The sequence below is a fragment of the Bemisia tabaci genome, chromosome 10, assembly GCF_918797505.1.
Source record: "Bemisia tabaci chromosome 10, PGI_BMITA_v3".
Classification (NCBI taxonomy): Eukaryota; Metazoa; Arthropoda; class Insecta; order Hemiptera; family Aleyrodidae; genus Bemisia; species Bemisia tabaci.
Window position 1 is genome coordinate 18,245,331 of NC_092802.1, and position 12,528 is coordinate 18,257,858.

A 12,528-nucleotide genomic window follows, 5' to 3' on the forward strand; every position below is an offset into this window, starting at 1 on the left:
AAAATTAAATTGCTGATTCAACAATACTTTCCCATGGTGTACTTTTTCAGCGAAAACTTGAACACTCCTTTCGCAGATCAAAATCGCACCCTCCAACCAAAGTATCTCCTTTTCTGGGGTGTTGATGACTTTGTATTGTTAAGGGACCTGTGATGTGATGCAATAAATGTATTCACCAATCAACCATTTGAGCTTAGGCTCTACGTTGCCCATTGGCGGATCCAGCAATTTGGCAACACCGGATTTCCTCCATGTATACCTATGGAAATGTATCGATTCTTGAAATAAGCCAGGTGCTGCGATTATAATCGATTATTTAGCATAGGTTTAAATGGAGGAAGTCCGGTGTTGCCAAATTGCTGGATCCGCCTCTGACGCTGCCAAATTGATCAAACTTGTCCGTTTTTTGCGCAAAAACTAACGAAGGGAATCACTTGAAAATTTGACCTGGTATTTCTTTTGTTATCAAATTTAATACCTGAAATTTTCATGGAAGTTATGGATACGAGTTGTGGAGAAAAAATTAAAACTGCATTGAGAAGTCCGGCAACATAGCGTCTAAGTGTGAATGACGCTTATGATACTTTAGCCGGAAGGTGACGATATGCTCATCTTGGTTTTTTAGCCAAGTCGTCTTTTTTCAGACGAGCAAACGTAACAACATTTCCACGTTGGAGAGTTTTTACTCACAAATTATTTTTTTCCTTTGACCTACTGGGAAATTTTGACCAAAAATTTGAGTAATTTTTCCTCTAACCACACGTAAAAATTAGAAAAGTTTTGGATAAAAATTGCATTGTTATTATTCTGTTGACAGTTCCACTGTTTGAGTCGCAACCTGAGAGCGGAGTTAAGACTTTTCATCCAGAAAAACACGGATAGTTAGTGAAAACTTTCCTTTTCACATTAGCAAAAGTTTGCAAGAGACCAAACTTAGCAAGTTATTCAAAATATTTTGTTACTTAATAATAAGGATGTAATAAATAAAATTATTTCTCTTGTCTTTTGATTTTTACTCTCTCTCTCTCTCCCTCCCCCTCCCTCCCTCCTCTCTCTCCCTTTATTTTTATAATGAAAGTATAAATGAGTAGTTATTATTATTTTCAGAGAGTATATAGTAGTTGTTATTATTAATGTATTAACGATCTAACCTATTATTATGTTAATTAACTTAACTTAAATTGCAGGTGTCTGAAATTTGATGAATTTTGCGTTTAAGCGGAAACTACTGAGTGAACTGAACACAAGGATACTCTTGGTTCATGAATTGAACAATTATCGGAGAGGATATGACAAAATGATCTAATCTGCTAGAATACATGAGCTTAAATGGGACATGCCGCCAGATGACATCACTTGGCGGTGCATTTCCTCACTTTTATATCTATTTTTTACTGTTTCCCATTTCAGAAAAAAATTATAAAAAATACTGTGAAATCAGCTCTTTAAGCACTTTCAGATAAAACAATAAAAAATTTGCATGCAAATTCTCCATTATTTCTAAAATAATTTCTTTGGAATAAAACCTCATAAAACATCGATTTTATCGTGGGATTAGGCAACCTCGAGGGTAGAAGACAAAGAATTACAGTCTCGCCGCTGTCGCGTTTCACGCTTCCGCGACCGGAACTCGGGTTCTTTGTTTTTATTCCTTTTTATTCCGTTTTTATTCTGTATTAGTTCCGAGCTATCGCAACGTCACCCCCCGCACCGCCGACGCCCTGTTCGTCGACGCCCGTTCGTCCGCGAGCGGTTCGCGCGATTAACGACAAGCTCGCGCCAGCGCAAAGAAAGAAGAAAGCTCTCCTGCTGAGAAAAAACACAGTATGAACATTTTAATGTTGTCAAATTGCTAATAATGAATTTAGTCAGGCGGATATTATGAAATAATAATAATTTAGGAGGAGGGTGGAAGGGTAATTGGGGGTTGGGAAGGGGTTGAAGAAGTTTTTATTTATTTATTTATTTATTTATTTATTTATTTATTTATTTATTTATTTATTTACTTATTTATTTATTTATTTACTTATTTATTTATTTATTTATTTATTTCTTCTTTTTCTTTCTTTTTTTCCTTTTTCTTTCTTCCATTCTCTCATTTTCAAATGATTATGAAACATTTCAGTTTATCGATTAACAAGACCCCATCCGACCCAAGGTCTAACCTTAGCGGGAGGTTTTATTGCGCTACTTTTATTTTTCGTTTAGGCACAACTTATTTTAAGAATCCTTGAATCATTTTGTTAAATTGTATGAAAATTTTGTCATTTAGGAGGAGGGTGAAAGGGTAAATGGGTAAAAAAAGTTATGAAATACAATTGCCATCAAAATCCTATTAAAATTTAAGAATCGCTCATATTGACGCTAAAAACACTATCAACTGCAAAATACAAAACATAAGAAAAGGATAATGTCATGGAAAGTCTAAAATGTTAAACTTCGGTTAAAATTTACTGAAATGAAGAGATGTATGCTTCAAAACTGCAAGATGTTATGCCTACGTAACAAATGACAAGAAAAGGTTCGAAAGTCGGATATTTTAATCGCGGTTTTTAAACATTTTTCTGGTGAAAATTTACGATTTTTTTAAATTTCTTCTTTTAAGGGCTAATGCTCCTAAAGAGAAGCTTTCATCATATTCTCATCCGAAATTCTCATCAGTATTGCGTGGTGAGCTTTGCGATGTATCGATTGATCTGTCATTTAAAGCTATGGAAAAGGATCGATACACAGGGTGAACGAACACCTTAATAATCGATTCTTTACCATAGTTTCAAATGGTAAGTATCGTAAATCGATCATTAACGCCACTGATTCTCATCCAAACGAGGCCCCGAACTTGCATACTAATTTGACAAACTCTTGGTTACGATCTATGTGACCTCCATCGGAAGATGGAACCGATCTGCCTTATGGGCGTGATCGATATCTAGGTCAAGATCTAATAAAAAGAGCTTCTGTTTTAGTGGTGGACGTAAATTTCGCATTTAATGTAGTTGCCGTCATAGAATTTATGTAGGGGAGCACAACAATAATACCCCCCTGGGCCGTAGTATCTCTTCCAGACAAATAATTTCCCCACAAATTCGCGGTATGTCATTCGCGGGAGATGCATGGGTTTTTACGTTTTTACATGTTGTAACAGTGTTGCCGAATGTCCCTCACTCAGGAAAAATACAATGGAGATGTTAGATGTGTGAGGAATTTACGATTTGACTGTTGATTCATATGTAAAAGTTCGCGAGAAACACGGTGGTGCTACTGGTTTTTTCTAAAATCAACTCCCAAGCTCAAAAAAAGCTCTCAACTTGAGAGCTTTTTTTGAGCTTGGGAGTTGATTTTAGAATAAACCAGTAGCACCACCGTGTTTCTCATGAACTTTTACATTATAATCAACAATCAAATCGCAAATTAATCTTACATGCAACATCTCTATTGGGGAGGGAAGTGGGGAGGGGTTCTTCTGATTATTTGCACACATTTAATCGAAATTTGCCTAATTCTCTGTCATTTCTATTTTTTAGACACAGAACTCAGCAACTCGAAAGTTGGGTCCCTCATGGGAAGAGACGAAGGGGACGCCCAGTAAAAGGATGACGACGGGGTTTTATATGAATCGAGGGAGTGCCGACTCCTCAAAAAGCTGTGAGAACGTAGGACACTGGGACACTTAGGGATCACAGAACGCCAGAAAACGTTGTAAAAGTGGCTCATGTACGTATACAGGGTTGTTCAAAAGTCACGCACCAGTGGCCCTAACTTTAGTTCTAATTAAGATATCGATTTGCGGTTTGTGACATTTTTCTTCACATTGATCTGGAAACTTTTTTAGGTGCTTTCCAGTTTTAGACCCCCTCAGGTGGAGGGAGGGTGGGGTGCAACTCAAAAATTTCAAATGGCCACCCCCCTCATGGCCAGTGGTGCGTGACTTTTGAATAACCCTGTATAATAAAGGAAATAAACATGAGAGAAAATTAAGTCGTATGAACCTGCGGGTCAGATATTGAAACTACGTTAGAGCGACAAGACAAGACATTGTATCTTCACCATGCAATATTTCATTTCGATGTCTTATCGGGCTGCTTTAAACTTTCAATAATCGGCCAGCTGATCGATTCATAACAGTGGCATGGTGTACTTTGCGATATCTCGAATAATCTACCATTCACTGGAAAAAAAACACATTGGATCTGGAGTCCAGACTCTTGAAAACATTGACAAGAAAAAAGGCTCTTGATTCAATCAGATTTAAGCTTAAATCAAAAGGGAATCCGCTCAAATTAAGAGGATTGGTTCTTGATTTAAGCTTAAATCTGATTGAATCAAGAGTATTTTTTCTTGTCGATGTTTTCAAGAGTCTGGACTCTAGATCCAATGTATTTTTTTTCCAGTGTATCATTATTTTAAACCCATGGAAAAATATCGATAAACAGGGTGTTCGCAAGTAACGCCTTAAGAATCGATTCTTTACCATTGGTATAAATGGGGGAAATATCGATAATCGATCATTTACGCCACGCCGCTGGTTCATAACATGTTTCACGTGGCTGAAATCGAGGGAATTCGGCAACATACCAATGGAGCAGTGTAAATAGGTAAATTCGCGGAGCTGCCAAAGAAACTAATCTCGATTAGGACGCTCGCATTGGGCGTTGCGCGTTTGAGGTTTGGCGGAGCGATGCTGGTTGCATAATCTATTCTACGTAGGCACTCGTAAATCATCGGCGAGAAAAAATTGGATGGTTTCCTCTTTTATTCGGCTCCCTCGTCGCTGCGCCATGACACCGCGATAAATTGGAATCGCGCCCCACCCTGTTGTCGCTCTGCCGCCAATGACGTCACAGAGTTCTGGGGGACCAATCGCGAGCAGAGGCGCACATGATCAAAAAGGCATGAAAGCGACTCCTAACGAAACTATCAGCACCAATGAATTTGATGGCTGGCAAACTTCAACTCAAATTCGCAAGATTTCGTCTGCTAGAGTACATGTATACGGGAGAGTATTGTCATCACAATCCTTTTACTACAGAGAAAGTGTTCCGCTCTCTGATTGGTCGGCTATCATGGAGCGCCAAAGTTGGCCCAATGTGAACAAACCCAGCCCCTCCGCTCCTAGTTCGGCCCAATGTGATGACGACAAAGTTCTACAAAGTTCTAGACGTGATTTTGGATGTGATAGAAATTTTTGTTTTTCCAACTTCTGAATTGAGTTCGAATCGAACTTTGATGGGTATTTTTGCCCAAAATCACCCTTTAAGGGTGATTATCATTAATTTCTCAGTCGATAACACTTGTTCCTCTAGGCCTGGTTTTTTAACATTGGGCCAACCTTTGAGCTCCATAATAGCCTAAAACTGATGAGCCAATCAGAGAGCGGCACATAGATGGCAATACCCTTCCGTATATATAGATACTCTATCGTTTGCAGGACTCCATAAACTATAAATTTACGGTTTTAGAAACGGCAACAAAGGATCCGGGATCTGGGAAGTGGTGAGCCGCACGGTCTGGGAACCAATTTATTTGTCTTGCATACACGTTGCCGACCATGATTTGTGTCAGGCGAGAACAGGCGTGGATTCCGTTTGAATTGCAAAATTCCCACCCCCGATGCTATTTTCTTGCGGGCGCTATGATCTATGACTGACTTTCGGGGCCCATGAACGCCCTTTCAGCTTACGGAGGGTTTAAACGATACCTTAACCTCATCTGCTTTGTTACCGAAGAGAGCAGCAACTGCAAAATTGAAATTTAAGAAAATATACCATGTAGCACCCGAACGAACACTGGAAAAAAAACACATTGGATCTAGAGTCCAGACTCTTAAAAACATCGACAAGAAAAAGTACTCTTGATTCAATCAGAATCTAGCTTAAGGTGATTCGATGGACGCCATATTTTGTGTCAGAACGGCATGCGATAAATCGCATCAATTTGTTCCATATTTTCAGCTACTCGTCATTTTTCTCCTATTTTGAGATCGCACTTCTGTTGTCAGGAGTCTAAAGCACTCCCTTACAAATTTTAATAAAGAAATTCAACTTAATAAAGGCGTGGTTTTTTCAGAGAGAAAACATCGCATTCGATACTGATATCGAAACTGCACTCGAATGCGATATTTTCTCTCTGAAAAAACCACGCCTTTATTACGTTGAATTTCTTTGTTAAAATTGGTAAGTGAGTGCTTTAGACTCCTGACAACAGAAGTGCGATCTCAAAATAGGAGAAAAATGACGAGGAGCTGAAAATATGGAACTAATTGATGCGATATATCGCATGCCGTTCTGACACAAAATATGGCGTCCATCGAATCACCTTAAATCAAGAACCAAGCCTCTTAGTTTAAGCGGATTTCGTATTGATTCAAGCAAAAATCCAATTTATTCAAGAGTATTTTTCATGTCAATATTTTCAAGAGTCTGGACTCTAGATCCAATTTGTTTTTTTTCCAGCGAACATTTTTACAGAACGAATTCTCAGTTCGTAGAAAAATTGTCCATCATCATCCAAAATACTCTCAGAAACAGTGGCGTGGCGTGATATGCGATATATCTATTGATCTGCCATTTAAACGTAGGGATTAGGATCGATGAAAAGGGTATTCGCAGCGAACACCTTAATAATAGATTCTTTACCAGGGATTCAAATGGGGAAATATCGATAGTCGATCATTTACGCCACGCCACTGCTGAGAAACATCGACGGTGAAACTACCAGACCACGAATCTCGTTTGCAAAACAATTGTTTTCGTTTGTAATTGCGAATTTAGGTTGAATTAGCTAATTATTTTGTATTTTATTATTTGTATAAACTTGAAGATGTAATAATGTAGTTCGCTTGGCTTCTCGCTTTTGGGCGCTTCTGGGTACCAGATGCGCCCTTTCCAGCCGTTCGACTCCCCCGATGTAACATGTACTATACTACATACCGTTTTGCCTTATGGGTAATGACGCCATTCTGGTACACCCGGGAAAATGTGATTTTCTTCTGCATCTGGTATTCGTAAAAGTTTTCGTGAAATGTTTTGCTTTTAAGCATTACAATCTCGCACGGACGTATTACCTGGTTAAACTATTTTGGGGCTTCGTTATGCTTAAATGCCTCATATTCGAGGTTGTAGTTTCAGATTGATTCGAAAAAATCACGAACAGTCACGTGATCTCTTCATTTTAGTGACGTATTACTGTGCTATTTTGTGATTGGTTCATTTTCTCGGCGCAGCATCGTCAAGCGTCAGCTGTTTGCGGCTCTGGGTTGAAGGTTTAAGGTTATGTCGGAGAGAATAGAAGGTTAGAGGCCCGACCAGAGACAAGAGACCCTCCACTGGCCTCTTAGCGACAGGTGGAAGCTTTTACTTTCGGGGTTTCAACAATTCCTTATGGACAATTATTAGCGAGCAACAGTCATCACCCTATTTTCGGCTGTTGACTTACCTACATGGTCGATGATGAGCTTCGGATGACGTCATGAGCCAAACAACTTTCCCAAACGACGGCCATTTTCGGCTTGTTTGCAAAACGAAACTGCCAACACGTTGTTAAACATCAACCATGTAGGTAAGTCAACAGTAGAATGCTGAAGTCCCGAAAGTAAAAGCTTCCACCACGGCCAAGATACTAATGGAGGGTCTCTTGTCTCTGGGCCCGACTCAATGCTAGGTAATTGAAACAGATGCGCTCGCAGCGCGCTCGCTGGCAACGTACGCAACTACTATTTTCTATTGTTTTCCAGAGACTAGCGGCGGCTATGTTGCTGCCGGACCACCTTCACGTAGGCAATTTGTTATACATCGTCCGTCCGCAATACTCTCGCTTGGCCGTATGAAAACGTTCCTCGCATGCGCAGTGTTAAAGAAGCGCCCTCCAACGCTTTGGCGTTGGCACTGCTTGTTTTGTGTTTGTATCTTTGTTGTCCGTATGCTTTGATTGCTGTAGATAATTGTAGTTAATTAGTTAACATATTTTAAGACATTCAGCGTCACAGGCTATTAACGTCTTGACAGAGAATTTTGAAAATGGGAGTATATGCGAAAATTTAGATTTTTAAATTAAGAGAGGTGAAGAGTTTCAGAATTTTGGTAGTAACATTGGGTTCATCGCATGTAAGTGGGTTTGTATTTCTGTTGATTGTAGGGGAGTAGATCTGTGATTGGAGATATCTGAGGGCAGAGCAGTCCATAATTACGTGTTTGACGGTTGTGTGGTAAAAATTTGTGTGTAAATATATACTTGTAGTGTGTTCCCTCTGATTATGGCGCAAGTCTGAAAGGCCTCTGGGATGAAATAAATAATGAAAAATTCGCACCGTAATGGTCAGAAATTCAATTCTTTTCATTACTTTCAATTTTATTTTTATATTTGCTGCTTCTGCAAACATGTTTAAATAATTTCAATTTAGTTAAATTAAATGTCAATTATTTTCCTATCTTGGTTGATATACAAATTCCGTCGACGCCGCGCTCAAATTTTTACGCCCCTCCTATGAGGGTGTCTCGGCTGTTCAAACGACATGCACCACACCTTCTATCCGAAAGGAATTTATTGACCACTTGTAGTTAACAAAGCGATCACCATAAAACTCGAAACGATAAAAAGAGGTTCAAACGTTTAGTGCTCCGTAAAACTGAACGTGCAAAGTTCGCTCGCATTCTGCACTCGGAGTTGGCGTGTCGGGCTCTCTGTCATGCTAAGGTAAAACGCCGTATGTACCTTCAGGCGTTGTCAAATTTCCTTTGATAAAACACGAATTTCCTGGTAAACTTGCGGATGTTTTCCTTTCAATTTTTCAGATAATTTTGTTCGCGATTTCATCTGAAGTTCCTGAGAATTTCAAGGAAAAATATTCACAAATTTCTAGAAAATAAACATTTTATCAAAGGAAATTTGGCAATTCTCGAAAGTTCTTACGGCGTTCTTCCTTATAGAACGGCAGCTCTCGCCTCGACAGTTGGTCAAATTCTCACTAGAAATGCACGGTTCATTCACAAAGTAGAAGGAGCAATCGTGGAATCATCGTTTAAATGTGTGTTTGCTTCGGTGTGTCTTTTATTTCTCACGCTCCTCCTATTCTCGGTGATGGAATTTCAACTGGACTACATTTTGCAATTCGGAACTACCATTCCTGGCTTGTCCATAAAACTCCTATGTGCATGCAGAAACTAATGGTACATACGTTGTTTTTAAACCGAGCCGGAAATTGTAGTTCCGAATTGCAAAATGAAGTCCAACTCTACAATATCGTCACTCCTCTGAAGTAAGGACGAATCCTAATTTCCACGTGAGCTCTGCTCTCTGTATAAATCTATGCTTGCCAAAGTTCATGCAGGAGTGAAGATACGCTCTTACGTCAGAGCCTTACGCCATTAGTCGTCGTTCCCTGGACGAAAGACCGCAAGCAAATTTTAATCAGTGAGTTCGAAAACACACAAACTCGGTTTTTTTTCGATTTTCACTTTTTTACAGTTTAGTAACACTTATGGATCGCAAAAAGCAAAAAAATCGCGTGCATCTGCACGCAAAAGGAAATTTCGAAATTGCAATCGGAAGTGCTCAAAACAGCGACGGGGAAAGGGAAAAATCGAAGTATTTCATTGGAAATACCCATTTCTGGCCATTTCAAGGGAAACGGTTGATTTTGCGGTTTTCTTTTTTCGGTTCAGTATACCTCGTACCAACAAGTTATATAAATATTTAAGCGTTATCGAGGTCGAAAAATATAAATTTTTCAGGGCAAACTATGAAAAATCAGTATCTGAAAGTCGGCGAGAACGAAAACACACCAACTCGGAAATTTTTATACGCTTAATTCTCTGTCATCAAACATGGTGTATCGATTTCAACTTGGTGCTTTACAAAGTCTCTAGGTACTTGTCCTTTGGCACCGAAAAGGTTTTTCTTAAACTAACTTCTTCGCCCGCTGCGCAGTCTTGGGTGTTTCCTGAACAATTTTTTTTCCAAGTTGGTGTCTTTCCGAACTCACTGATTCAATTTTTTCCGCTATTCGCATGATTTTGATCCCCCGCATCTGGACTGATAGTCGATAGTTGACGCCTTATAGATAGAGAAAGGAAGGACTCACCGAATACTTCTTGTAATGCTTCCGGAATGGTGAATCCGGATGAACTCGTTGCTGGTGGTAGCGATGTGGAAGTAAGATTGCTTCTCGTTTACGAAGAACGTGTCTGGCACCCAAATGTTTTTTATAAACTCCGACCCGACGGACAGCGTTTCGACCCCAGGTCTCTTCTGGAACGCTAACCGTGGATCCGTCCAGAATTGACGAAAATAAAAATCTAAGGTGAAGTCCTGCAAAGAGAAAAACAAAGCAAACGTCAGACGAGACCGGAATGTTGACGAGTTTAAAGTTCCTTGAGCTTAGGAAAAGTCTCCAAATGAGTTACACACTCGAGAAAATATCCCGTTTAGCCGAGTAGAGGGCCCATTCAATAATTTGTATTTCAGAACAATTCCATTCGAAAACATTTTCAGGCAATGCATTTACAAAATTATTCCATTTGAGAATTCGAATTTTTATGCTGGACGAATTATTGAATGAGCACTCCAATCGAAATAAATGAGGGTTGTGAGTAAAGAGTGGTACTGGAAGCTAGGGTCATCATTTTTGTATCAGCAGAGAGCTCTTCTAACTAAAAATTGAATTCTTAAATCAGCTCCAGATGGACAAGAGTAATGGCCTATTCTAAGCTTAGTTTTTGTTCTTAAATTAAGGTTTATCTTACTGGTAGAATGTCTCTTAAAAATGCTACAGTATATTTTTTCTGATGTTTCCTAATCATATATACACTTATTATACTTACCAACGCCGACTCTTCTGGTGAGACTACTTAAAATGAACTACACTTTGCAATGAGGCTGGCTATATTTCTGGCTCATTTTAAAAAAAAACAATAGGTTATCAATTGACCTACGCAGATGGGTAGCTTTTTGGATGAGTCAGATATAACAGTTCTCAATTGCAATATACAATCCAGCAATTGATTATAATAATATTTAGCACGCGAATTTAAGGAAATATTGAGAATACAATGGATTAGATCATATCCATTCGTGAATAAGTGCACAGGGAAATTCTCATTATCGATACGTCTTATCGAAAAGATTTAGGTGCATGTAGAGTTCCGAAAGGCAAAATAAACAAAATCATCCACGACCAATGAACAAACCACGGAGTTGAAGCGAATATTTTTATTCGAAGAGTTGAAAGGCGCAACAGAAACCATGATATGCATTAACACAACGATGACGTTTGATATCGTTTGAAAGGCCCTTCCTCATGAACAGAGTATCCTCAAAAATTAGATCAAACATATATTTATGGACTAAATTGTAAAATTCTTGCGTCTATTTGGAGCCGTAAATGAGCTCGAATTTTGGGGCAGTGACAATACTCCCGCTGACAGCACTGATTTTTGTCGATCAGAGAAAACTATTAAAAATCGACGTTTTTGGCCCCTTGAGGAAATGATCTAGGACTAGTTTCTTAGCCTAGAAGGTTTATTTTTAGGAAAAACGACTTTTGTGGTCCCAACAACTGTGTGCCGAAGCCCAGGGTCAAAGTTGTAAAAAAAAATACTACAACTCGGTAAGATGCCAACATTTTTCCAACTTCAACCACTCAGTATATTTTACGTTACATCTGACAAAACACATACAATAACAATAGCTTCTACCGTTCGGAAGCTATGAGCAATGAACAATTTTGACCGTGACCCCCTATTCCCCTTGTTCCCCTCGGCTTTGGGCAAAAAACCGACCATTTTGGGCACATCCGATGACCTCGTGTTACCTCTTAAAACATTGCACGAAATCCTCGGGGAGGGGGGGGGGAGGGGGCAAAGACGCCGGATTTGAATAGTGTCCTTTACAATGCGATAAAATGAACATCAAAATTTGCAGATACAATCTAAATTTTATGTCCGACCTCCTCCATTGTGCGACGGATTAAAAGGACTAGGCGCGTTTCGGGTCTCGAGAGCTTTCGGCGAGCCGAAGAACCACACGCTCATTTCGGGGAACAATGCCCCCACACCGTGTGAAACACACGCCCACAGATAAAAGGAGACCCTCCGTTTCTGCGGGACGGCATTAGCCCTCAGCCCTCGCCGCACAGTGGATCGAGTCTGTAGAGAATTTGCAGGTGTCTGAAATTTTGTTAATGGACCACTAGACAAGGTACGAATTTAAGCAATCTTATACATGTTATTTAACCAAAATTTCACATAAAACACGGCTCGCACAACGAAAATTACTAAATCCAACTCTTAACAAAGATATTAACGTGTTTATTACACATTGGTTACGAGGAATTTGAACTGCCCGCTCACAAGAAACTCAAAGCTCTACGTGAGTCAAATCCCGCACTACAACGGTTTCAGCAAGCTTCTCAATCGAGCGATGTTCATTTCCCACCATGTGTTTTTCAAACTATAAGTAATTTGCTATAACTGAGTCAATGCGTCAAGCTTGAGGTTGCCAGATTTTTACATCGCAGAGACGTTCATGATAACG

At 39.4% G+C, this 12,528-nt stretch overlaps 1 protein-coding gene across 9 annotated transcripts in view; it reads right to left on the reverse strand.

The window, feature by feature from the left end:
- Nucleotides 1–12,528, reverse strand: part of Rdl (Resistant to dieldrin) — a 334,060-nt gene that overhangs the window by 119,109 nt on the left and 202,423 nt on the right. For all 9 annotated transcript variants that reach the window (XM_072305142.1, XM_072305143.1, XM_072305141.1 and 6 more), the window contains exon 4: nt 10,079–10,305. In XM_072305142.1, the coding sequence (XP_072161243.1) occupies nt 10,079–10,305 (227 nt within the window). The remainder of the gene's footprint in view (nt 1–10,078; nt 10,306–12,528) is intronic.